The sequence below is a fragment of the Marmota marmota genome, unplaced genomic scaffold (assembly GCF_001458135.2).
Source record: "Marmota marmota marmota unplaced genomic scaffold, marMar, whole genome shotgun sequence".
Lineage (NCBI taxonomy): Eukaryota > Metazoa > Chordata > Mammalia > Rodentia > Sciuridae > Marmota > Marmota marmota.
This window is the reverse complement of record NW_026000026.1, coordinates 572,580-598,436: the sequence shown is the minus strand read 5'-3', so window position 1 is coordinate 598,436 and position 25,857 is coordinate 572,580. Positions and strand designations below refer to the sequence as shown.

Here is a 25,857-nt window from a genome sequence, read left to right as displayed (position 1 = left end):
ATGGGCATGCATGCCTCACAGCCTGCCGTTCTTGAAAGCGGGGAGGGTTGCGGTGAGGACTTCTGGAAGGATCCATGGCTCCTTTTGGTCTTGCAGGTGGTCTCACCCAGGTGCCCAAGCTCTGGTACCTGAGGCTATTCTGGTTTCCGAAGCCATTGGCGGGCAGGGGGAAGGCAAACCATCTCGCTGTGGTTTCCAGTCCTGGGGACAGGGAAGCCTGCTGGGCGGCTGCCAGGGTGGGACTTGGACCCTGGGCTCCGCCACCAACCCCTAGAGTTACATAAGTCGGGGGAGGTGGGCAGTTTGCGTTAAAGAATAACCTGCTCCAAGAAGCCAGCCAAGGAGACAGGGCCCCTTTCTGCCTCTGGCAACTCTTCCAACACACCGGTGGGGAAGCGGCCCTCCCAGGCGGCGGAGCGCTAGAGCGCCCGCCCGGAGCTGGCCAGGCTAGGGGCCGTCGGGCGCCGGGAGGCCACCTCTCCTGGCCAGCGCGGGAGCGCGGGCTAGAGGCGGGCAAGATCCCAACGCGGGCCAGTCGGAGGCCGAGCGCCGGGCCCCGGCCACCGAGTGTTGATACGCCCGCCGGCCAATAGGCGCTCGCGCCGGGGCGGGGGGCGTGGTCGGCCGGGCGGCCTCGGGGCAGCGCAGCACCGAGAGGGCCGCACGGGATCCAGGGCGGGGGTCGGCGGCCCGCCAGCCCGGCCCGGCCCGGGGCCGCCTCCCGACGAGTCCGCCCTCGCCGCTGCAGCCTCGGCGGCCGGCCGGCCATGGAAGCCGAGCTCTCCCCCAGGTCCGGGTCCGGGCTGTGAGCGCCCCCAGCTCCGCGCCGGCGGTCGGGACCCCAGTGCGCTACGGGCCGAGGCGCCGTGGCTGAGCGCGCAGGGGTCTGGCCCGCGCGCCGCGCCCGTGACGGTGCCGGCGCCGCCACAGGTACCAGTGGGCGGGGGCGCCAACAAAGTTTCTCTGGCTGCAAAGATGGCGTCTGGGCTGCGCAAACTTTGGGCCGAGGGCGTGGCAGCTAGGGGTGGCCGCGTCGGCCCCTGCATGTCCGTGGGTCCAGCCGTGCGGCCGGGGGACGCTCCCCGTCGCCCGCGCCGAGGCGGGGCCGGAGGCGGAGCTATGCCGGTGGGGCGGGGGCGGGCGCCAAGTGGATCCATGGTGCAGGCTGGTGGGCCTGGGCTGCCTCTTCTATGAGTTTCTTCCATCTGCAGGGCCCTTCTATGGGCGGAGGTTTTGCGGGCTTGGAGTTCGCGCTGCCGCAAGAGCCGCAGGCTGCAGACCTAGGGACCCCGGGGACGTGGGCGGGGGCGGCTGGGCTCCCGACACCGTCGGTGCACATCCCGGTGCCAGCGCAGAGGTGAGCCCCTGGGGTGGGGGGGTTCGTGCCCTAGGTGGGTGTGTGCACACGTGCGTCGGTGTGTGCATAGGCAGTGGGTGGGGCACGGATTTCTGCCTTCCCGACCCTCCCGAGGGAGGCCTCGGTAGAGAATAGGTCAGGGTCCGGAACTGGGTTTCTGCGTTCTCTTCCCCCAGCTCTCCAACCCTGGAGGAGTTGGACATAAATGACCAATTACATTGGGGGTCCCATCGCAGAACTGGGAGGGGCGGCTGTCAGTTTCTGTGCAGAAGAGGCAGTGCAGTTTGCGTGGGGCTTACTGTCCAGGAATCCCTGGGGCTCCTATTGCCACTCCCCTACTCCTAAGCCCAGACATTTCTGGCTGGCTGCGCAGCAGGGGCGGGCCCTGTCCTATCCCGCTGAGGCCCAGGACCGGCCTGTGCTTGAAGCCCATTCTCCCTCCTGGCTGCTGCCAACTGCTGGCTGCTCCCACCTCCTAAGCCTGGACCGGGGCCCACAGCTGCTGTTGCACAACACACAACGCTGGTTAATATGTGATGGGGGCTGGGTCGGGGTCAGTCCTAGCCCACCAGTGAGACATGGTGCCCTGTAGATCCTGAGGGTGCAGGGTACAAAGCCCAGGCTGTAGAGAACACCAGCCTCAGAGAGACCCCAGCCCTGTTCCCGGTGGTTCCTGGTGATTTGGGGCTCTGCAACCTGAGCTGGGGGTGGAGCCAGACCTCCTTCTCTGCCAGGAGTGAGGCAGCCTGGTGCTGGAACACGTGCCCAGGCCTTGAAAGTGTAGCTGGGTCAGGGGAGGGGCCTAGAGTACTTGTTGGGCCCCACCCACCCATATCTTGCCCCTGTCTCCTTCAGATCCCCCCCAGGAAAAGCTCGGCTAGATGAGGTCCTGGCCGCGGCAGCCCTTACAAGCCTGTCTACTAGCCCCCTCTATCTGGGGACCTCTGCTGTATCCTTCAGTCCAGGTGTGTCTCAAGTCTGTGCTCAGGTGGGGGCAGGGCCTGGGACAGAGGACCCTACAGCCACCCAGTTTCTGGGATCGAGCAGAGTCCTCAGACCTGCCACCCACACTTCAGCTCTCTTTCTGAAGTGGTTATATGGATCTTCAGTGCCTCTCACTGAAGCCAGGCCTTTGCAGATTGTCCACCTCCACTTTGTTGACCATGCCAGGCACCCCCTTTTCTCTGCTATGCTGGGGGATGTCTCCCCATGCCCCTGTGACCAACATCTTCTCCAAGACTCTGCCCACCAAGCTCACCTGAATAGGTGGCAGCTGAGTTAGGGACTGCAGATCATTAGGCAGACAGCAGGCAGCAGCTCCCCACAGAGCAGCTCAAGCCCACCAGAGGTCCTGAGGTGCATGTTCCTGCAGAGCCTGACTTGGAACCCTGGAGGGAGGCCCTGACGCAGCCCACTGACAGCTACAGCCCCAGCAGCAACAGTGGAGACTGGGTCTGGGACCAGGCCAGCGACCAGTCCTCCCCGTCCACACCATCGCCCCCACTGCCCCCTGAGGCAGCGCACTTTCTGTTTGGGGAGCCCACTCAGAGGAAACGGAAGGTGAGCTGGGGGAGCCCAGGGCGGGTGGACTCGAGTGCTGCTCCTGACAGACACCCTGTTGCCCAGAGCGCGGTCCAGGTGGTGTTCCAGTGCCTGTGGAAGAGCTGCGGGAAGGTGCTGCGCACAGCCTCCGCCATTCAGAGACACATCCGCCTGGTGCACCTGGGGTGCGGCGGGGCCGGGGGCCGGGCGGTGGGGCCAGGCCAGGCCAGCGCTTCAGCTCCCTTGCTGTGTCCCCAGCAGGAGACGGGCAGAGCCTGAGCACAGTGATGGTGAGGAGGACTTCTACTACACTGAGCTGGACATTGGTGTGGACATGCTGACCAATGGGCTGTGCAGCCTGGCCCCAACGTCCGCTGAGGCCCCTGTGCCGCCTGCCTTCCCCCATCTGGACCTGCCCAGCCTGCTGCGGCCCCTGGCCCTGCCCCTGCCCCCTTTGCTTAGCTCTGCAGTTCCTTCCAAGACATGCCACGGTGACCATGCCCACCATGCTGGGGAGGCAACAGGTGGCAGCTGGGAGCAAGTCTCAGGGCACTCTGGAGAGGAGCGAAGTCCAAGTTGCAGCTCCCCCCAGGGCTGCCTGGCACCCGTCCATGTGGACCCACAGCCCACTGAGGGCCAGGCCACTGCACCAGCCCTGCCCTCCAAGCTTGGTGCCAGCTTGAGGTGCGTGTGGGTTGCGGGCCCAGTCAGGTGCCAGGTGGGGAGGGTCCCAGCTGACAGCACTCGTCTCCCACCTGTCTCCCCAGGAAGCCCCGCGGTGATGCCAAGAAGTGCCGGAAGGTGTACGGCACGGATCACCGGGACCTGTGGTGCACAGCCTGCCGCTGGAAGAAGGCTTGTCAGCGGTTCCTGGACTGAGCCCACTGGCCCTGCTGTCCCACCTCCTGTCCTGGGCAATCACCAGGCCTTGCCTCTTGTAGCTGTGGGGCTACTTCCTAAGGCAGGAGACAGTAGGGGAGATGGTGACCCTGGACCCCAGCAGTGGGGAAAGGGGTCCTGCTATTCAAAGTGCCTCTGAAGAAGCCAGCGTTTTTGCACTAAAGCCAAATAACATCACTGTCCTCTTGGCCCCAGGATTGTTGCCCCGCTGCCTGTTGGCCCAGGACTGGCCAAGGATGTTGGCAGGCCAGCTGTAGGGTTCGGTCCAAGAGGCACTTTGAGGGGTGTTGAGAAGGGGACTCCCATACTCACACCTAATGCAGTGGTTTAGGGGCCAGGGCTGACTTTTTCCATGTTTCTGAAGCTCAGGTGTCTCACGTCTGGGCCACCAGGCGAGGAGAAAAATTAAAAATTGGTTTTTTTTTCCAGAAGCTGAGTCTGCCTCCTGGAGGGAAGGAATGGGTCCAGGACCTTGTGGGCAGGGATGGGGGGAGGCCATGGGGCTGGGGGTCTCCAATCCAGCCCCCTGTATCCAAGATGAGGCCGAGGAGGGGGCTATCTGAAACACAGGAGGCATCTGCTGGGAGCAGCAATTTCCCAATTTATTGAAAGTAATCGCTTTGCAAGAATGTCTATGCTAATCCCGTCACAGAAAGGAACTCCACAGGCAGGCCTGGAGCCTGTGGAGGCAAGCAGGAAACTCCAGACCCTCTGTAGAGAAGACAAGGTGATGCTGGCTGCTGGCCTGGCCTCTGGCTACCAAGACCTAGGCAGCAGCTGTGATTTTCCACCAATGGACTGAAAAACCTCCCCAAATATTAAACACATCTCCAGTACAAACACAGGTTTATAATAATATATAAAGTCAATATAATAGAGCATCCCAAGAAAAAAATCAACAGTCTCCAAACACTGCCTTTTTTTTTTTTTTTTTGTCTCTTCTGTTTTTGATGACAGGTTGAAAGCATGTTGAAAAAAATAAATATTTAAGGGAAGCACACACACACAGCACCCTCACTACAAGTGGTTCTAAAAGGGCCGCGTACAAAACAACAGGATCTAAACAAAAGACAACCACTAGAAAGTATGGCTTCTTAAAGAGCTGCACATGTCACAAAATGAGCTGAAGATTATCTTTCATAATATTGCAAAAAGTTCCAGTTTTGCATTTTCTCAGTTTTCTTTCTTAAAAAGGAAGATGTGCAAAGTTGGAAGCATAGCTGTGTCCCGAGTCAGGCCCTGGAGAGTCCTGGCAGCATCCTATTGCCCAGACCCAGAGTCCAAACAACCTGGCCAGGATCCAGAGCTCCCTACAAAAATCATGGTTTCCCTATTCACATACCCCCACCACCATGGACTGTATCTTCCACTTTGGTGTTGCAAACACCAAGGTATAAACAGACACAAACAACAACAAAAATACAAAATGTGAAATGTAATCTACACATTATTTTCCTCTTCATAAAAAAATATTTATTAGTTTGAACATTGATTAAAAAAAAAATCAGTCACATAAAAAAAAAAAACCTTCATTACATACGTCTTTTCCCTCCATGCCTCCTGAGATGGATGTGTTCATCTGGGTTTGAAATTCCACTCTCCAACTAGCAAACAGAACAGCGGACCTGCCACACAGCAGACGGGGAAGATGGTGGACAGATTGGGACCCTTGGTTTTCCGGTACAGTATCATTTCAAGGATATGCCCCTAGGCCAGCAAAGGCATCCAGAGCGGGAGCCAGTCAGAGAGCAAGACATCCTGAGTGCCAGGCAGAGGTGCCTGGGGGAGGTGGGCCGGGGGCCCTGGGCAGTTTGGCCTGAGAGGGGGGACCGGTACAAAACCCAGAGGCTGGTAGCAAAGGTCTGGTTTCCAAATGCAACTTGTAAGAAAATCAGTGTATAGAAAAGGTGTTAAAAAAGTGGGAGAAAAGGTACAAAGTTCTGAGAGCCCTGAAGGGGGCTGGGAGCTCAGCTGGAGCTTCCCTGGTCAGGGGGTCAGCCACACTGCCCCACTGGGAGCACCCCAGACCCCGCCATGGTAGTGGGAGAATGGGTGACAAGCCAAGGCCCCCATGCTCTGTGTAGGAGGGTCTGAGCTTCCGCTAGGGACTGGCTCAGGAGCTCATGGCTTTGCCAAGGAGGGATGTATGCGCAGGAGGGCTGGATGGCAGCAGGGGGAGCGGCCTCTTGTGACTGGTAGAAACTGGCTGATTTTACTTTGAAAAAACAAGAGAGAGAACTGCAACTCCTCCCTGTACACAGGCCCTCAAGGGCAGCACCATGTCCCTGCGCCCACATGGGCCCACCCTGTGTGTCCTTGGCAGCAGCTGCCAGACAGCTGTGCTTAGGGAATGTTCTCAGGAGATGTGCTCCAGGTGACCACTGGGACCTAAGTCATAGTTCTGTGGGGTTTTCCTTTTTCCACTGAGGAAGATGTGACAGTAAAAAGGTAACAGCCATCTGGCTTGCAGTCTGGAGGAGAAACCAGAAACTCTCTCTCCAGTTGGTACTCACACTAGCTCCCAGGGAGCCCTGGCCTAGGGTGGGGAGTGGTCAACCTGCCTGCACCTCACCCTGAGAGGGTGCACAGGAGGAGGAGGAGGAGGAGAGGGTGGAATGTCTTAGTTGTGGTGTCAGAGCAGCCTGGAGGAGGGGCACAGGCTGCCATGTATGTTCTAGGGTGGGTCTGGCAGCCTGCCTCCAGGACCTCAACGCTGGGTGATGCACAGAGATGCCCACCATGGGGGCCTTTGCTTTTCACTCAGGAAAAAAGGAGAACACATGGGAAGCTCCTTCAAAACACAGCAGGAGGACTTAACAAGCCAAAGGAAAAACAACCCTATGTAGTTTTGCCAACTGCGAAAAACAATGCAAAAAGTAAGAATTTTCTGCAGCTACCTCATGATGTCTCCAACTACTTTAACATTTGGTTACCCAGGCAGGGAGGTGAAGCAGCACACTGCAGCAAGGACACCCACCTCCAGTGTTAGCAGCAACGATGGCAGGAGTCCGGCTCTAGCCCGTCCCAAGAGGGGTCAGCAGGAGCCCTGGAGCAAGCCCAGGGTGGACAAGGGGCCCAGGCTCTCTAAGGAAGTGCACCCAGAGCTGAGGCCCTCATGGCAGAACTGTTTTGGGCCTGAGATGGGGAGCCTGGCCAGGGGTCTCCTCCCTGACTGAGGAGTCCTGCATGGAAGGAGCTGCGGCCTCCTCAGGCCCTGCCCTCCAGGACCACCGGAGAGAGCACCTGGAGCCCTGGATCTCGAGGATCTGCAGCTGCTTTGTTAAGCACCAAAGCCCAGAGGTAAGAGGATCGCAGGGCTTTCTGTGCACCAGACCTGGGTTCTACAGGCTGCCACTATGTGGCAGGAGCCAAGAGGGCAAAGGGCCACTGCGGGGTCACAGGCAGCCACCTGGCTGCAGGGCTTGAGGAGTGCTGCGGACGGATGCAGCTCGGTGTATGCAAAACTCTCAACATGGACTCAGACCTGTGGCCTCGAGGATGAACTCATGCCCCTGGCCAGCCTGGCCATCCTGCATCCAGGGTCTGGCCAGCCACAGAGGGCTCCTTTGATGCTCTGGAGGCACGCCCCAGACCAGACCCGTCACACACCCGCAGGCACCTGCTGGGGACTCCAGGCATCCCAGGACAGGCAGGAGCATGTGCTCTCCCTTGACCGCAAGGCCATGGCCGGTGTCTGTGGGAGTGGGGCTGGTTGCAGGGAGGACCAGAGGAGGGGCTGAGAAGGGCGCTGCCCTGCCGTCGGGTGTTGAGACCCACTAAGACACACACACAGGTGGACGGAACGACGCAGCCACCACCCCACCATCAGACCCTGCCCACTGGGGCAGGGCCTAGGAGATCCAGGCGAAGTCCTTTTCAGGCCCTGCAGTGGGGCTGCGGGGGCCCTGTGGTGAGTCCTCGTCCTCCTTGTCGTCCCCCAACAGCGTGTCCTCGGGCGCCAGCCCTACATCGTCCTTCCACTTTGCCACATCGTCGTCCTCATCCTCCCCCAGCTCCTCCTCACCCTCTCCTCGCGGGTCCTCGGGGTCTTCCAAGTACGGCCCATCACCAGTGAACAGGGCCTCAGGGGAGCCTTCGCCACCCCCATGGTCCAACTGCACGGCTGCGCCTCGGCCAGCACAGTCGGCACACACACCGTGGCGCCGGGAGCCGTGCCTGATGCCCACGCTGGCTGCAGACATGAACACGCGGCTGCACACCTTGCACACGTACTTCTTGTCCTTGCTGTGGACCTGGGAGGACAGGGCAGTCAGTGGAGGGGTGAGGTCCCCCAGGGGCAGTCTCTGCCAGGCCCTAAAGAGGCATATGAGCAAGGATAGCCATGGCATGACTTGGGGGTGACAGATCTGCTGGGACCCTCAAGCCCAGGCTTGAGGGTGCTGCCCAGAGTCTACATGGTCAGAACTGGGGACAGCACCCAAAAGCCCTGTCCCTAGGGGTGCTGAAACCAGGGGCAGCAGTGTCCTCCCGCAGCCCCAGCAGGGCCAGGTCTCCGTGTGAGTATACACACACACACACACACACACACACACACACACAGAGGCCCTGCTACATACTTCTCTCTAAGGTCACACTGCTCCCTCCTCCAGAGTCCCTGCAAGGACAAGCTGAGTTCTCATCAGACAGCGTATGGAGCTCAGGCTGGTTAAGGGTGGAGAGCCCCACACAGCAGTGACCAAAAGCTATAGGTTGAATCTGGCTTCTGGGAGTCCAGTCCAGGCCCATGGCTTGATGGGCTGGGCAGCAGGAGAGCCATAGGTCAAGATTGAAGGACAAGGGCTAGGACTGTAGCTCAGTGGTAGAGCAATTGCCTAGCATGCATGAGGCACTGGGTTCGATCCTCAGCATCACATAAAAATAAACAAAATAAAAGCACTCTATCCATCTACAACTACAAGGAAATTAAAAAGAAAAAAAAGAGGGAAGGGGAATTGGGATGGAGTCCCAGGAGATGGTGGTGAACTGGGAACAGACTGGGGGCAAGTCCACACCCCAGCCTTCTCCTGACCATTTCCTTGTAGGTGAAAAGGCACAGCTCCCTCCCCCAGCTGGAGCCTGAGGTCAACTGAGAGCCTAGGACAGAGATTAGCAACTGAGGTCAGCAGAAGAGGCACATTGGCCAGGAAGGGACAGGATCAGTGCCCCTTACCAGGGCTATGCCTGACAGGGAGCAACAGCATTTGGGAGAGGGTCCTCAAGAGAGCAGGACACAAAGGCCCTAGGACCTGAGGACACACAGACAGGATGCCTTCTGCAGAAGGGGACAGGATGCCTGCTGCTGTTTGGAACCTGTGGAGACTTCAGCATGGGCACTGGAGTCTGTGGAGAACCACAGCACCCCTGGCTAACTTGAGGAGGGCTTGGAGGGATTGGTCACAACCAAGCCCTGACCCTACTTTTCAAGAACAAAGGCCAGTGGGCCCACACGTGGCAAGCTACCTGTGAGCCTCGGTCCACCCTCTGGTTGGACCTGGTGCTAGCCACGCTTCTGCCCTCAAGTGCCAGCAGCCTCCCCAGACCTCCAGGCTCTCTCGGCCCCTCTGTGTCCTGCAGACGCCTACCCTCCATGTGCAAGAGCTGGAGCTGTGTGAGAGCTGGCCGCACACAGGGAGGGAGCTGTCCAGGGGGTGTCTGAAGCCAGCTCTCCACAGCCTGCAAGAAAGTCCTGTCACACAAAGACTGCAGCCAGGCTGAGGGGGAGCGGGGTCCTGCTGGGGTGGCTGAGAGCGTCCCAGGCTCATGTGTTGAAGGCATGGTCCCCGACGCAGCAGTAGTCAGAGGTGGGGCCTCTGGGAGGGGCTCACCCTGAGGGTCCGGACCTCCTCAGTGGCTGGGTCCTGGATGGTGAACGCACTACCTGAGGTGGGACTGGCTGGAGGAGGGTCTCTGGGGCATGCCCTGGGAGGCTTCCCCGCTGTCTTTCTCTGCTTCCTGGCTGCCGTGAACTGAGCAGCTTTCCTCTACGATGCCCTCTGCCATGGTGTTTCTGCCTCATCCTGGGCCCAGAGCAATGGAGTCGGCCCACCATGGACCGAATCCTCTGAAACCATGAGTCACAATAAACTTTTCCTCTTCTAAGTTGTTGTTTTTTCCTCCACTAAGTTGTTCTTGTCAGGTATTTTGGTCACAGCAAAAAAAAAAGTTGGCTAACATTTTCTTTTCTTTTTTTTTTTTTTTGGAGGGAGGTGCTAACAGGAACTGAACTCAGGAGCCCTCGACCACTGAGCCACACCCCCAGCCCTATTTTGTATTTTATTTAGAGACAGGGTCTCACTGAGTTGCTTAGCTCCTCGCTTTGGCCGAGGCTGGCTTTAAACTCTTGATCCTCCTGCCTCAGCCTCCAGAGCCACTGAGATTACAGGCCTGTGCCACCGTGCCTGGCTAAGCTCATATTTCTTCTACTTGCAATGATCTGACAAGCGATCACTGTGGTCCTGCAGCTGGGCCTCGTGAGCTGCCCCTCACTGGCCTCAGCTTCCCAGGCCCTTAGTCCCACAGAGCACTGCTCTTGAACCCAACCTTCTTGAAGGCAGGGTTGTTATTTCCACCAAACCCCAAGTGGGGAAGGCTCCAGTGACAGCTGCCAGGCTGCTGTGACAACCTGCACGTCCAGAGTGTGGCATGGGCAGGTCATCACATGGGGGACCTGAGACCTTCAGGAACAGCTGGTGATGGCTCCTGGAGCTGGGTGCTAGCCCCGTGGCCTCCTCAAAAGCCCAACCAGCAGGGTCTAGACCCCTGGGTTGGGTCCAGAATTCTGTAGGTTTGTTTGCTCTGTATTAGATTCAGGGCCTCCCTCTGCCCCCCCACACAGGGGAACAAAACGGCCAGGCCAAGTCACAATAGGAACTGTGCAAATGGGGATGACAGGGCAGGAACAGGCCCAGGAGGGGTCGGGGTCCCCAAGGCAGATGGCCAGGACCAGAGGGCCAGGCACTCGTGGGTGCTCACACTCCTGCTCGGGGAGGGTGCTGGGCACCGTGGTAACTGTTGCTGAGCCCCTTGGTGGTGCTGCTGTGGAGCAGGGCCGGCCCACCCCATCCAGACCTGAAGCCCTCGCAGGTACAGAGGGGTCCCACTCCTTGCTGCTGGGTCTGCCCCCCAGAGGTGCCAGGAGGGCTACTGTGCGCAAGGAGGCCGCAGACCGTCTCCTAACGCAGGGCCCTGTTTCTCAGAGTGGGCACCTAGAGAAACCCTCTCCTCAGGAAGAGGTGGGCCACCTTCATTGTTTTTGTTTTTGTTTTGTATTCTACTTTTTTAACACTAGGGATTGAATTCAGGGCCTCATGCATGTTAGATAAGTGCTCTACCACTGGGCTACATCCTCAGCCTTTTTATTTTTTATTTTGAGACAGAGTCTTGCTAAATTGCCCAGGCTGGCCTACAACTAGAGGTCCTCCTGCCTCAGCCTCATGAACAGTTGGGGTTACAGGCATGGCCACTGCAGCTGGCTCAAATGTTTTAAGTACATTGTTCAGGGCCCTCCTGTGGGTTCTCTAGACAAATGCAATGACCCTCATTGAGACTCATCAGCATTTGCTAGCATGAAACAAGATGTGGTTCCTCTGAATAGGTGCATATGTGCCTTTTAGTCTGCAAAGTGATCTCTATGGCTGATTAATTAGACGAAGCAGAAGCAAACGTTCACTTAGAGAAAAAATTCTAAACTTGGCTTGCTAAGACCTCATGGCTTCTCGTGGACATGGGTCTGCCTCTGGCCTCCCTTCATGGTCAAGGGTTCTTCCTGATCCAGGCATCCCCACCTCACAGAGGGACACATGGGGGACCCTAGAGAATATCCCTCTGTGGGCTCTGTAGCCATTCAGGGACCCTAACCTCAGGGGAGCTCCCAGCTGTCCTCACCTCAAATAAGAGTACCCCACTAGGCTCGAGCAGCAGAGGCCAACAGAGAGCCTGAACCCGGCCTCGGCCCTTGCCGCCTGGCAGGGCTGCCCATGAAGCTGATGAGCTCCAGGTGACCCAGCCTGCAAACCATCCCCATCCCAAAGATGCCCGAGATGCTCCCCCATCCCAGTGCAGCATCCCATTGGTATCACACCTGGGGCTGTCCCCTGTCAGGGCTCAGGGCCTTGGGGGTCCGTCTCGCTAGGCTGATCTCCTCTCTATCTCCAGACAACCTCCTCTCTGTCGCTCTTAGCTGAGCTGGTCCACTCTTCAGCATCTGCTCCCTGACAGCCACCAGCTGGGTGCAGAGCCTGGCCCCACCCCTACAGGGCGAGCAAGGCAGCCCGAAGCCAGCAGCAGTGACCCCTTGGCGAATGCTGTCCATGGTGGCCTGCTTGGCTTCCCCACTGCAGAGTGTCCAGGCATCCCATAGCCACCCCCACTGCCCGCCTTTCAGGACATCTCAGCTCAGCATAGGCCGCGGCTCCAGGCCCTGCACTCACCAGCGTGTGCCGCTTCATGTGCTCACGGCGCGTGAACTTCTTCCCGCAGATCTCACAGGGGTAGGGCCGCTCCCCGGTGTGGGAACGCATGTGCCTCTTGAGGATGCACTGGTGCATGGCCGAGAAGCTGCAGTAGGGGCACTTGAACTTCTTCCTGATCACCGTGAACTCATTCACTGGAAGAGAGCAGAGGCGTCAGTGCCAGGGTCACCTGGCTGCCTCCTCTCCACGTGCTGTCCACCCAAAGGGGACCCACAACCCAAGCCCAGGGAGGCTGGTGCCCACCTCTGAGGAGCCTTCTGCAAAATGGAGGCCCACTCAAGCAATCTTTCCCTGATGAGGGCTGACCAAGAGCCCAGGCATGGGCAGCAGCAAGCCCTGTGGACAACCAACCCAGCACATGCCATCTTGTCTCTGTTCATACATTCCCCATGTCCTCAGATGTTCCCCCATGCCCTCAGATGCTGCTGGACATCAGGACCTCCCAGGAGGCAGATAAGAAGCCAGCACCGTAGCATGGCATGGGCCAAAAAACACAGAGGGAAAAGGAGACACCCCTCTGCTGGAAAACAACCAGGGGTCTAATCTATCCAATACGCTACACTGTCCCAGGGAACCTGGGCCCTGACTCTGCTGAGGGACCCTCAGAGGCTCCAGTGTGGTTCTGCTGCTCAGACCCCAGCTTCGGCATGGGACTTAGAAACTGGCCAGCGCAGAGCAGCCCCAAGAGCACTGGCCCTGGACTCACACAGGTCCAATCAGGAAGATCCTTGCAAGATCCACCGTGAGCCAGAGTCCTGTGCCCCACAGACAGTAACCCCTGTCCCAGGGACACATGATTCTCCAAGAACTGAGGGGAGAGTTCATCCCTGCTAGGCCTAGAAAGCCCTGAGCTGACAACTCCAAGTGGACACCATAGCTCATAGCTGAGCCACTCCCCAGAGCCACGGTCCCTGTCTGTGCCCCTAAAGCAACATCAGGTCCCCTGGAGAGTAGGAGTCCACAAGACTTCTGCTTCTGAGCCTCTCTATTAGATGTACACCGTGTCCCTACATCAGGAGCTTTCAGTGTTGGTGGGTGTGGCAATGGCCTGTGGCTGGGGACAGGAGGGGGACCACGCTCAGCATGGCCTCTAAGGCAAGATAGGCACTGAGATGACCACAGCCAACAGTGCACCATCTTCCAGTTGTACCCACATATAGTCAGAACTGGACCGGAAGGCATTCCGCACACAAAGCACCCACTCAACACACTGTGACCTCAACGCACAGCCTGGGACTTGCATCTGCCAAAGGTCTGCACATACCAGATCCGCCAGAGACCCAGCTGCTGGGCATTCAAGGTGTTCCCCTCTTTCACCCACGAGAACAGTGGTTACTGCGGTTCCTGTAGATGACTGTACCACCTACCACCTTCTGAAGACGGGTCCTGGGCAGCATCTACCCACAGCCCTGCAACTGTTCCTGTCCACCTGGTGCCTGTGCAGGCAGGATCACAGCAGAGGGGCACACTCCAGTAGGACCCGCCCAAAAGCAGGGTCCTCGGGGGGAGTTGGTGTCCAGTGTCTGCTGATGATGTGCACTTCCTTAGCTAGGGCGAGTCTATCCAACAGGCTACACCAGTGGCACAAAGAGAGCGGGCGCTCAGCAAGGTGACCCACAGGAGACAGGCCTCTGTCCAGCCACTGCCCACACCCTGCTTTGTCCTCCCTGACCACTGGGCTCTGTCCTTGATGTGGTCCAGTGAACTAGGCACAAAAATATTCCCCTTTTCCAGCCACACCTCCACCAGGAAGGACTGCTCTTCCTCAGAACCCTGTGTCCCCACTGCCGTACCTGGGGGGTGATGCACACCCTCTAGGTGGGAGGGGAACAGGACATGAAGTTCTACACTGTTTTACTTAAAACAACTTTTTGGGGGAACACAGCCATGGTTCCTATGCTGGTTTCACCATCATGAAAACCATGTATCTAGCCTTCTGCTTAGTGATTCAGACCTGCGTGCTAGATCAGCACTTTCTCTGTATAAAAGCACGGTTTCTACTCTCATAAAAACTGCCTGGGGCTTCCTGGCAGTGGCTCCCCCTCCTAAGCAGGGCTTGCCCAGAGCAGAGGCCTGACACAACGCCACTCCGTACCTGTGGCTTCTGAAGCTGACGCAACAACGCTTTCTGGTCTTTTCTTGACAGGTTATTTTAGGGTCACAGCTGTAACAAAGAGCCTCTGGGTGGCCCAGAACAGTAAGTAAATTCAGTCTCATAGTTTTGGAGGTCAGACCTGGGACACCACAGTGTGAACTCTAGGGGGCTCCTTGTGCCCCCTCCAGCTCCTGGGCCCCAGTACCCCTTGGCTGATGGCCACATGGCTCCATCTTCAGGTGGCTCCTCCTCTGAGCCTATGTCTCCTCTTCTGCCTCTTATAAAGACATGTGTCACTGAATTTAGAGCCACTCTAATCCAGGACGACCTCATTGGAGATACTTAATTTAACCACACCTGCAAAGACCCATTTTCCAAATAGGGTCACAGTCACAGGTCCAGGAGACTAGGAGTGGGCACTGGGGGCACCATGTACCTGCTGTGTGCAGTCAGCAGCATGAGCCACGCCCCAGCCAGTGATGATTAGAACAATGTCCTTTTTTTTTTTTTTTTTTCTTCTCAGTACTGGAATTGAACCCAGAGCCTCAGAAACACTCTACCACTGAGCCACATCTCCAGCCCTTCTTATTCTTTATCTGAGGCAAGGTCTTGGTGAGTTGCCCAGGGGCCTAGAACTTGCCATCCTTCGGCCTCAGCTTCTTGGAGGGACAGGAGGGGGACAGCTGGGGTCACAGGAGAGTGCCACTGTGTCTGATACATTAATTCCTAGTTGGAAACAACTAATATCCCCTGTAATTTCTTTGTGACTTACAGCTTACATATCTTAGAAAATTCCCAAATCATATAGAGCTAAGGCTGGAATGTGGCCCAAAGTGCAGTGTTGGAATCATAGTCCCAGCAACCACGCGGTGCCAGGCACAGGGCTGTGAGAGGTCTGGGCCTCTCCCTCACATGGCACACCTGGCTAGCAGGTGCTGGCCCTGTGTTCCATCCCAGCACTGCAAAGCCAAAGGACAAACACAAGCTATCTTGGGAGTGTCTGCTGCCGTGAGAGCAGGCTGGTCGCAAACGCAGGGCTTCCCCGCTGGCCTTCCACCTGGGGCTGACAAGGCAAGTAGGCCTGGCCACAGCTGCACCTGCAGTCCCAGCACGCAGGACCCCTCAAGTCCACAAGTTCTACACCAGCCTGGGCCACAGGTGAGGCTGTCTCAAAAAATAGATAAATAAATAAAAAGAATGCAGCCCTCTTCAGACTCAGCCCCTCCCCCGTGGACTTCCGTCTCCAGAATGGTAGAGGCAGGCACTCTACCAACTGAGCTATATCCCCAGCCCCAAATTCTTTTCTTTATAAACAATCCAGCCTGTGATTTCTGTTGTGGCAGCACAGATGCACCAAGACGTGCGGCTTCATTGTCATAAACATTAAAAAGCCACATAGTAAAAGAGTCACTGCCATAAGCTGCCATGGCAGCCACGTCTTGCTCCCAGCTGCTCAGGAGGCTGACACTGGAGGATCCAAGTTCCAGGCCAGCCTCAGAAACTTGTGAGATCCTGTCTTAAATAAAAATAAACAGAGCTGGGGTGCAGCTCAGTGCTGGAGCACCCCTGGGTTCAACCCCCATCCCCCAAAAAAAACAGTACTTGGCATAAACGAAAACATGCAAGACCATTAAACCAAACCGAACACCAGGGGTTCCATTCCAGATAGTCAATTCTTCATCTAGTCATCATTTACCAAAGAGTGCACTTCTACAGTATTTCAAAATCAGGTCCAAATAAGGACCATAGTTGACTTCAAAGACTTACAAGGCATCCACAGTTTTATGTTAGAATGAGGCGGAATTACAATGTATCCAAGTTGTTTCAAGATCTTGACCGTGGGCAAGTGCGTGCACCCCAGGACCCAGCTCAGTGAGGCCTCACCTGTCTGTGCACCCACACGCACACACACTCAGCAGTACACTGCGCAGCAGCCTCAGAGGCCCCCCATCCCAACACTCTGTGCCGCCTGCATTTGCCCATTTGTGCTGCTGACACGGGCTCACGTCAGTGCACAGGGATCTGAGGACGCCTGGGCAACTGTCCTGGTTCAGACGCTGGATGTCCCCAAGCAGCTCAGTGAGACAAAGCAAGAAGGAGAAGACTGAGAGGCCTGGACCTAGTCAGGCACTCAGGTGAGGGTTAACTGGGTGGAGATTCAGGCAGGCGGGTGTGGCTGGGGAGGTGGTCACTGGGGCCTGCCTGGGGGTCTCTGGGTTGTCCCCGGGGAGCAGAGCTCTCTGCCTGTTTGCCACATCCTGAGCTGCTTTCCTCTTCCATGCCCTCCTTAGCCTCATCTCGGGCCCAGAGGGATGGAGCTGGCTTCCTCTGCACCGAACCTCTGAAACCATGAGCCAAAATTAGTGTTTCTTCCTCTAATTGTTCTCCTCAGCTCTTCTGGTCATGGCAGTGAAAAAGCCGACTAAAACAGTGTCTCATGTGGCTCAGTGGTAAAGCACCTCCGTCTCCAGTACTGCAAAAGACCAAATCAAAACCAAAACCAACTCCTGCCTGCCCCCACCCCCAGCAGGTCTGCACTGGGGCGGGGGGTGGGCACCACCAGCTCCCAAGGCCACTGGGCCTGCCAGGAGACCCCAGAGGGCCTGTCCTCAGGAGCCCACTCTGCACACACCTCCCTGCCCAGGACCTTGGCCAACCCACAGAGTGTTCACCTGGGGGAGGTCACAGACACAGTGTGGGAGCTCCTCAGGTGACCACGGGGCCCCATCCCCAGAAGCCCACTGTGAGCTGAAAGGTGGGCCCCACCTCCCGACCCCTAGAGCCAGCCACCACCCCACGCTGCAGGGAGTTGATGGTCTGCCCTTACTGAACACAGTGACTCAGAGATGCCACTGCCCAGTATCACATGATACCGCCACCACTGAGATCCCCCCAAAACAAAATCTGAGTTCAGCTGTGTGGTCTCTGCTGCAGCACAGAGCTTCATGGCACTGAAGACCAAGCCCTGTAGCCAGGGTGGCTTGGGTCAGTTGTTGGGAGGGCCCTGAGGGCGACTCTGACTTCCCTAGACACCGGGGATCACTTCTTTCTACTCCACTAGGCTGGGAATTCTTACTATGAATGCCACTGGGTTTAGGATCACAGGGTTCCCTTTCCTTTTTCTCCTTTATTCTGCAAACGTGGTGAGTCCCATAGGCTGATTTGCAAAAGCTCCTTGAAGGTTCTGAGCACCTACCTGCCCCAAGGCACGGCTGCAGTTCTGTTGGTGCTGGGGACTGAACCCAGGGCCTTGCATGACGTAGGCAAGGTCTCCACCACTGAGCCAACCCCACCTTGACCTTACTGAGGCAGGGCCTCAAACCTGCAATGCTTCCGCCTCAGCCTCGTCCCTGGGACCACGGGCAGGTGCAGTGCGCCCAGCTGGGCAGTTGGGCCTCTGGCCCTGCTCCTCCTTGCCGAGGGCCGCTCGGTCTCACTGGTGTCTGCTCCTCCTCTGTCTCCTGCTTCCCTTGGGTTGCGCGTGGTATCTGCCGTGGCCTGGCCTGCAGTGCTGAAGGCTTGGTCCCCAGTGCGGCAGTGTTCAGAGCAGGGGATCTTGGGGCGCCTGGACTGTGAGGCTCCAACGGCACCCATCGTGGATGAGTCCTCAGGTGGGCTCAGAGCTGAACGCACTTTGGGGAGTGGTGGAGACCCCGTCCTTGGGGATGAGCCTTTGGGCACTACGTCTTGTCCCCAGCCCCTTCCTTCCCTTCTCCCTGCCTCCTGGCCACCATGAGGTGACAGCTCTGCTCCTCCACGTGCTGCCACCTTGACCTGCCTCACTCAGGCCCAGAAACGATGGAGCCCAGTGACCCTGAGCTGAAGCCCCTGAGACCCTGAATCAAGCGACTTGACTCCTCGGTGTCTGGTACCAGGGTGGAGAGGGTGGAGTGCTGACCCCACACTCTTCTCTTCTTGGATTCCTTTTCTTTTCTTTTGAGGGGGGTGTACAGGGGATTGAACTCAGGGGCACTTGGCCACTGAACCACATCCCCAGCCCTATTTTGTAGTTTATTTAGAGACAGAGTCTCACTGAGTTGCTTAGGACCTCGATAAGTTGCTGAGGCTGGCTTTGAACTCGTGATCTTCCTGCCCCAGCCTCCCAGGCCAGTGGGATCACAGGTGCACTCCACTGTATTCAGCTCCTCCTTGATTCCTGACATATGAATCCAGAGCCTTCTCCTTTTCTCATCAGGGCAACAGAGTTCTGAGCACTGTCTCAGGGTGCTCTGAAGTTTTGAGGTGCTCTTACTTCCACTATCATTCAACTCAAAATGTCACCACCTCCGTGGCGTCCAGTGACACAGGATCTCAGTCCAGTTGTGGCCTCAAGCAGAACCTTTGGGAAGTTCTAGCATCTTCCTCTGGCTGACCCCAGCTCCAGCCACCTGCAGTCTCAGTCCTGGGACATGGCTGGTCTGCCTTGTCCTTGGTAACCCTTTCCTGCACCCGTGTTAAAGCCGCTCCTTGGTCATTCAGATACAAGATTCTCCACAAAGTGTCAGCAAGCTGAATCCAAGGGCAGTCTGGCTAGCCGGACAAGGTGTCAGAAACCCCCGATATGACCATGCACTTGTCCACAGCTCCCTCTAGCTTCTTGCCGACTTTTGTTCCATGTACTTAAAGACCGAACTTATTTTTGGACACATATAGGAATGTCAAGTTCACTGTTTAATTGCTACCTTTTTTTTTGTACTGGAAATGAAGCCAAGGATACTCTACTACTGAGCCACCCCGCCAGTCATTTGTGTGTTTATATATTTTATTTAGAGAGGTATTCTGGGTGAGTTGCTCAGGGCCTCCCTAAGTGCTAAGGCTGGCTTTGAACTTACAATTCTCCTGCCTCAGCCTGCCGAGTTGCTGGGATTTCTGGCATGGCCACCAGGCCAGGCTGTGACACCTTAAAGTGTACTTTGGCATTAATATTGCTGCATTGCTTTCTCTAGGTTGGTGTCTGCATGGCTTATCTTTTTGCTTTATATTTTCCTGTGTTCTTATCTATATAGTCTGTCATCCATAAGTGGTAAATATTTTTTTAAAGGCTAAAACCAAAAAGAAAGTTGGGTATGGTAGTGCACAACTTTCTTCTATCCCAGCCACTCGGGAGGCTGGGGTAGGAGGATCACGTGAGTCCAAGAGTTCAGAACCACCTCAGCCACACTCAGGGCCCCTTATGCACCTCCCTCCAAAAAGGCCAAGGATCGTTTTACTTTTCTTTTACTTTTCTTTTTTTAATATTTATTTCTTAGTTGTTGGTGGACACAACACCTTTATTTAATTTTTATGTGGTGCTGGGAATTGAACTCAGTGCCTCATGCATGCCAGGCGAGCACTTTTCCTCTGAGCCACAACTGCAGCCCCCAAGGATTGTTTTTCCACTTCGATGGGAGCAGCGCAGTATGCCCCCTGGGAGGGACTTGCCGTGATGTGTCCATTCACGCACAACACACTTTGGTCAGAGCTCCTGCCCAGGAAGGTACCCAGTTCTTTCCTGGGTATTCGGGCCTCCTTTGAGGGCCAGCTATGGAGGTGCTGGGCATCATTGAGCCTCCTCTCCCGCCCCTTTCCCATGGTCAGGAGTGGCTCTGTTTCTTGTCACAGCCCCCAGTTGCACCTGTGTTTTGGCCACAACCAGCTGGACTGTGCGAGGACTGAACAACCAGTCAGCAACCCAACCTCGTCACCCTGGGCTGTTGTCACCCTGGGCTGCCGGCTGGGTGCTTCCCCCTGGAGACCTGTCCTAGGAGGTGAGCTCTCTGGCTCCCCCTGGGTGCCTGACCAGGCCCTGCACATGCCCCCAACGGTGGGCAGACTTCCTGCCGTCGCCATTCCCGGTGGGCGGCCTGTCCTCAGGGCTGCAGCCCCAGCACTGCGGCTGTCGGAGGGAAAAGTCTCCTCTGGCTGCGTCCTTGTCCTCGCGTCAGCGTGTACCTGTGGCTGCTTCTGTGGCTGGCTGCTTGGTCTTGGTGCTCACAGCTCCTGAGCCCACGCTGTCTTCCTGGGTCCTGGAGCATCCCAGTGGCTCTCTCCACCTCGCGAGCTCCGCGCCGCGCCGCGCAGCTTCATGCCCATTCTTTCTTCCTCTGAGCCCCTGCGGGGAGTGTTTTCCACCCATCTGTCTCCAGCCACTGACCCACCTTCTGCATTGGCTGCTCTCAGACTATCTGTGAACTTAAATTCCAGACACTGTATTTTCTCTTTCCATTTTTTTTTGTGGGGGGGGGGTAGGTACCAGGGACTGAACGAAGGAGCACTTGACCACTGAGTCACATCCCCAACCCTAATTTTTTTTTCTTTTTTTGGATTTTATTTAGAGACAGGGTCTCACTGAGTTGCTTAGTACCTCACTGTTGCTGAGGCTGGCTTTGAACTGAAGATCTTCCTGCCTCAGCCTCCCAAGCCTTGGGATTACAGGCGTGCCCCACTGTGCTCTGCCCAGCTCAGACACTTTTTTTACAGATCCCAATTCTCTTGGAATTCTCCATCTTTTGCTATTTCTGGCTGATTTCTTGAGCAGGTCAGCTGCAGATCCATCGGCCTTGTCTGACAACCAAGAACCTTCTTGGCTCCCAGTGGGGCTTGGTCAGTGGGTGACCTGGCACACACTGGACCCTTCAGTTGGATGATGGGCACTTGAGGCACAGGGAAGAAGTGCCTTCTCCAAACACGGTGAAGGCAGACGTTTGCTGTGGACCCTAGCAATGGCTGAGGTCCCGTGAGGGCTCAGTGGTTCCATGCAGTCTGAGTTTTACTCCCAGAGAGTGGGTCTCACCCCATGTTCCCTTGTCCCTCCACCCAGCCCACGTGACCCTGGCTTCCTCCTGCTCTGTGTTTCTGGGGAAATGCTGCCTGATGCACCTTCTAGAACATTCCGGCTGGACTTCCTGGAATGTGGCTCTGAGAGTGTGCTCAGAGGCCGAGGGTCTGTGTGCGCATGTGGGGGTCTCTTGCACGCGGGTTCTGCCCCTTGAGTCCCCAAAGTGGTGGGCAGCCTGAGGCACCACCTCCACCTGTGTCCTGAGGGCTCAGCCTGTGGGTCAGCTCCAGCACCTACAGAGACCCAGGGTGGGTGCCCTCCCACCCTCCCCAGGGCCCGGCCCCCACATGGGCTTGCACCCCAGGACTCCAGTGCCTGTGTGTCTGGTTTTGTGTGGGTCAGGCTTCCAGTGATGTGTTCTGGGTGGGCACTTTCCCATCATTCGCCACGGAGGTCAGCCCAGGACCAGCCAGGCTGGCTGAACCTGTGAGCCCCACTTCTCTTCAAAGACACTTTCTTTAAAACAAGTGTTTTTTTATAGCAGCTGACAAATCGCCAAGCTGACAATGTAAAGTGCAGTCTATGGGCTGGGGTTGTGGCTCAGGGGCAGAGGGATTGCCTAGCATGTGTGAGGCACTGGGTTTGATTTTCAGCATGGCATACAAAATAAATGAATAAAATAAAGGTCCATCAACAACTAAAAATATATAAAACAAAATATAAAAAAACAAACAAAAAACCCCAAAATCTAAATTAGTAAGTCCACACCCCCAGGTGAGTGGAGTCTCGATCTTTATAACCTACATGCCCTTCTGTGTACCCATAGGCTCTGGGGTGGGGGACACTCTTCCCATATGCGAAGGAGACAGTAATGCCAGGAAAATGAATTTACAGATATGGAGCAGATACTTGGCAGTTAACAGACCTAAAGAGAAAACCAACCTTTTATTACTGAAGTTCTGTTTTCAAGAAGGAATAATGTTGCCTAGTGTGGGGCACACCCCTGTGATCCCAGCTACTTGGAAGGCTGAGGCAGAAGGATTGTAAATTTGAGGCCAGCCTCAGCAACTTAGGGAGACCCTGTCTCAAAATAAAGTTTTTAAGAGGGCTGAGGATACAGCTCAGTATAAAACACCCCGGGGCCCCCAGAGTGAACACACACACACACACACACACAAAGCTTCCTACATCCCTTATCATTTTTACCGTTCATCACAAAGCCTGTTTTTTCAGGCTCTCTGGAAACCATCTAAGTTTTAAGTTGTTTTCAAACACCAACCAAAACCTCTGGGCCTGCGTGTGGGTCCCAGGAGGTACCTCCCTGTGGTCAGCTGCCAACCTCCGACACCATTCCCCACCACCCCAACCAGACACCCCAGCTCAGGTGGGGTCATCCATGCCCCCCAGCCAAGGTGCCCAGGCGGGACACAAAATCTCGGTGTGACAGTGAACAGACTCATGGTGGCCCACAAAGTAAGGACACACTCAGTGCAGATGGCCACCAGAGCCTGAGAGGGACCTGCCCTGGCGGACCCAGCCTCAAGACACCCCCCACAGCTCTCTGTCCTCAGAGCCGCCATCATGGCACAGAGACGCATCAGCAGGGAGCTGCGGCGGCCTGAAGGCGGTCTGCACTGGTCACAGGGAAGGCCGAGGGGAAGCGCCTTTTCCAGGGACACCTGCCCACCCTGCCTGACAGCACTCTGGCTACTCCAGGACCCTCCTGAGCCACCTGCTGTTCCGCAAAGGGGAGCCCAGCTCTGAATAAGGAGGTGATGTCGACCGCATGTGTGAAGGCAGATGGCGCTTTCTGAAAAGAGGAGCATCTGGTGATGCCCATCAGCACTGAGGGGTGCGTGGGCAGAGGCCTGCACAACAGCCGGCTGGGCCGGGCCCTCGGGTCCCTCTGGGTAGTCAGGCAGACCTCTTGGACTCCACCTCCACGTGCCCCTGTGCCCCTCCTCTGTCCCCCAACTTCACAAGCCACATGGTCAGGTTGCCTGGAGGCTGGAGGTGTGCCCGCCCCTGCCAGGCTGCCCCTCCCTGACTGGGCGTCACAGCCGTGTCCCTAACTGCCCCACACTCAAAGCTGCACATGAGTGGCCACAGGGACCCGCACACCAGGCACCCATCCCCACACAGGGCTCAGGGCACTGGAGGCCCATCCTGCCTGGGAGCCATGGTGCACAGCTAGCTGAGCATCTGTCCCACAGGGACCCTTAGCAGACTCCACAGGCATTCCCAGTGCCCAAGACCACAGTGCTGGCACCCCAATGCGGCCACCCAGGTGGAGCAAGGCTACCCAGCCTGTGGGAGGAATGCCGGGTACTGGGAGAAGGCTCCTCAGGACCCTAGAGAGGACCCCGGGAGCCAGGTCTAGACAGCATTGCTCAGACCCATGTCCAGGTCAACAGAGATGCCAACCTAGAGCCAGAGGCCCACGAGCTACTGACCGGTGGTGTGAGAAAGGTGGGCAACACTTCTGCAGCTGATACCCCCTCTCACTCACCTGGTCCCCGTCCAGCAGCTACAAAGACAACCTGTCACCGGCCACCTGGAAAGGAAGGCTGTCATTAATTCCCAACAAACAGACGCGTGGAAGAAGAGCTGTTACCAGAGTACCAGCACCCAAAGCTACCCTGCGGGGATGACCTGCGGAGGAGGACGAAGAGCAGCAGTGGACCTGCAGATCCAGGTGGTGGCTCCAGGCTTCCCGGCTCTTGAGGGAGGGAGGAGGTGGAGGTGGCAGGCCTTCCCCTGTGGCTAGGGACACGAAGGAGCACGCACTCCCACCAGACCTCTGGGGCCAAGGCAGATGGTCAGAAACGGTGACCCCATGCAGGAAGGCCCCCGGAGATGGCCTCGCTCTCGGCTGTGGGAATCCGAGTTCTCAACCTCCTGCATGTGAATCAAATGTTTTTGGGGGGAAGAAATCCTCAGAACAGGGTCACAGAGACAGGCCTCGCAGGGTTGCCCGGCTGGTCCTGACCGTGGGACCCCTGACAGGTCCTCCCACCCAGGCGCCCAAGTGACTCAAGAAACACTTTAAATCGAACAATTCTGCTTCCTGTGTCCCCGGGGAGTGGAGCGGTCATAGTGATAGCTAACGCTTGGTTCACCTCCAAGGACGAGCTGAAAGGGGCCGAGGGAGGAGGAAGGCCATGTCCCAGCTCCTGAGGCACCAGGCTTGGGCCTCAATGGCGCCCCCCCTGGCCTGCTCCTGGCCACGTGGCACTGCCCGGAGGCTCACCTGGGATGGAAGGGCAGTGTCAGCTGCTTGGCTCGGGATGCAGGTTCACCAGAGACCAGAGTTCCAGGAGCACCATGCAGGACCCCAGAGTGCATGGCTGGCCAGGGACAGTGCCAGGGTCTTCACGCAGGGTGAGTGTGGGTATTTTCCTCAGCTGGGCAAACCCAGCAGCAGGGGTCTCTTTGGTGACTCATCTGAGCTCGGGGTCAGCCTCCCAGGAGCAAACCAATTTCAACAGAGGGTTTCATCACAGAAAGTTGCAGCACGGGACCTCGGGCCTCGAAGGCTGATCTGACAGGGGCTTCCAGGCAGATGCTGCGGCTCCTCCACAGGGCAGGACGCCCCAAAGGGCAAGGGCCCAGCACCATCCAGACTCGAGCTCGGGCCCTGGACGCCTTGTTTAAACAGCTGAAGGAAGTGTTCTCTAAGCCAGAACGGAGGTTGCTGCCTCTGCCCTCCAGATGCTCCTGCCCACAGCCCAGGGTGAGCCATAGCCCAGTTCCAGTGCCACAGCCATGAGCCCCCAGGAGCCTGGTGGCCTCCTCCAGGGAGGCAGGACCATGTCACATGCAGCTCTGTGGGTGTCACTGGCCGAAGCTCACGGTGCTCCAGAGGACGCCTGTGCTCTCGTGTCACCGTGGAATGGGACGACGCCACACCCTCCTATACCCGGCTGGCTGGTGTTCACGTGAGATCCAAGCTACCACGTTCCTGCGCCTTCTCCAGACCCACGGAGGCAACGCGCTGGTCGAGGACCTGAGTGGGTTATTTGTACACAGCGGCCACTTGGCGCAGCTAATGGCTCCTTTTCAGTGAACAATGACTGTAAACAGGTAGGCCATTAAGTCAGGCTGCTCAAATGCAGAAGTCCTCATACCAGGCCGACACCCCCGCCTGCTGCCCGTCTGGTCAGTCCTATGAAACAAGGACATTAACTCAGCTTCTCTAGAACGCTCCAGGACCACCCAGACAGGACCGCTGGCGGTCTACGCTTTGCACACAGCCCACTCACTGCATGTTCTCCTCACTGACCAGTCCACACTCGGTCCACTGCGCACTCCATCTGCCTGCTCGGTGCTCCTGGACGTCGTTCTGTGGCAGATCCCAGCACCTATGTAAATGGCTGCATCTCCATTTCTCAGACGTGGGAACAAGGTCTCAGCAGCGTGTCCAAGACCAGCGCCCAGTGCCCACACACTGCCCCGCCCCACCCTCCGGCCCTCGACAGGTGCACGGGAATAAAGAGGACACGGGCGTTCCTTCCAGGCAGCATTTATTAGCCATAGCGATACACAGCCCTTACACCAACACAAACTCTCAGGATATTTTCGTCCTCATGAAAACAAAATTGTAGAAATGCTGTCTTTAAAAACAGCAAAAATAAAACAAAGATACATGTTCCAAAGCCCCACAAACGACCGGCACCCTCCTTTATTTCATTCAGGGGACTCGGCACGAGGAGGTGAGGACGCGGCTCCACACGCC

General features: G+C 57.0%; 2 protein-coding genes across 2 annotated transcripts in view; one reads left to right on the top strand and one right to left on the bottom strand.

Moving 5' to 3' along the window:
* Positions 1-10: 10 nt before the first annotated feature.
* Positions 11-4,230, top strand: Slc2a4rg (SLC2A4 regulator). The gene is made up of 8 exons (XM_015489730.2): positions 11-52; positions 508-930; positions 1,212-1,357; positions 2,213-2,322; positions 2,730-2,917; positions 2,984-3,084; positions 3,158-3,583; positions 3,667-4,230. The coding sequence occupies exons 1-8, from the start codon at positions 11-13 to the stop codon at positions 3,776-3,778; spliced, it is 1,548 nt and encodes a 515-aa protein (XP_015345216.1). The 3' UTR covers positions 3,779-4,230.
* Positions 4,231-4,380: 150 nt separating this feature from the next.
* Zbtb46 (zinc finger and BTB domain containing 46) overlaps positions 4,381-25,857 on the bottom strand; it is a 54,010-nt gene continuing 32,533 nt past the window's right edge. The window contains exons 4-5 of the mRNA XM_015478231.2: positions 12,229-12,404; positions 4,381-8,052 (exon numbers count right to left, since the gene is read on the bottom strand). Coding sequence (XP_015333717.1) covers positions 7,651-8,052; positions 12,229-12,404 — 578 coding nt within the window. The 3' untranslated portion in view covers positions 4,381-7,650. The remainder of the gene's footprint in view (positions 8,053-12,228; positions 12,405-25,857) is intronic.

Excerpts from the sequence above, each read along its gene's own strand:
- Slc2a4rg (XM_015489730.2), top strand. The coding sequence starts at position 11 with ATGCCTCACAGCCTGCCGTTCTTGAAAGCGGGGAGGGTTGCG. Across the intron at positions 2,918-2,983 it reads CCACTCAGAGGAAACGGAAG|AGCGCGGTCCAGGTGGTGTT; the intron begins GTGAGCTGGGGG and ends CCTGTTGCCCAG. Across the intron at positions 3,584-3,666 it reads AAGCTTGGTGCCAGCTTGAG|GAAGCCCCGCGGTGATGCCA; the intron begins GTGCGTGTGGGT and ends CTGTCTCCCCAG.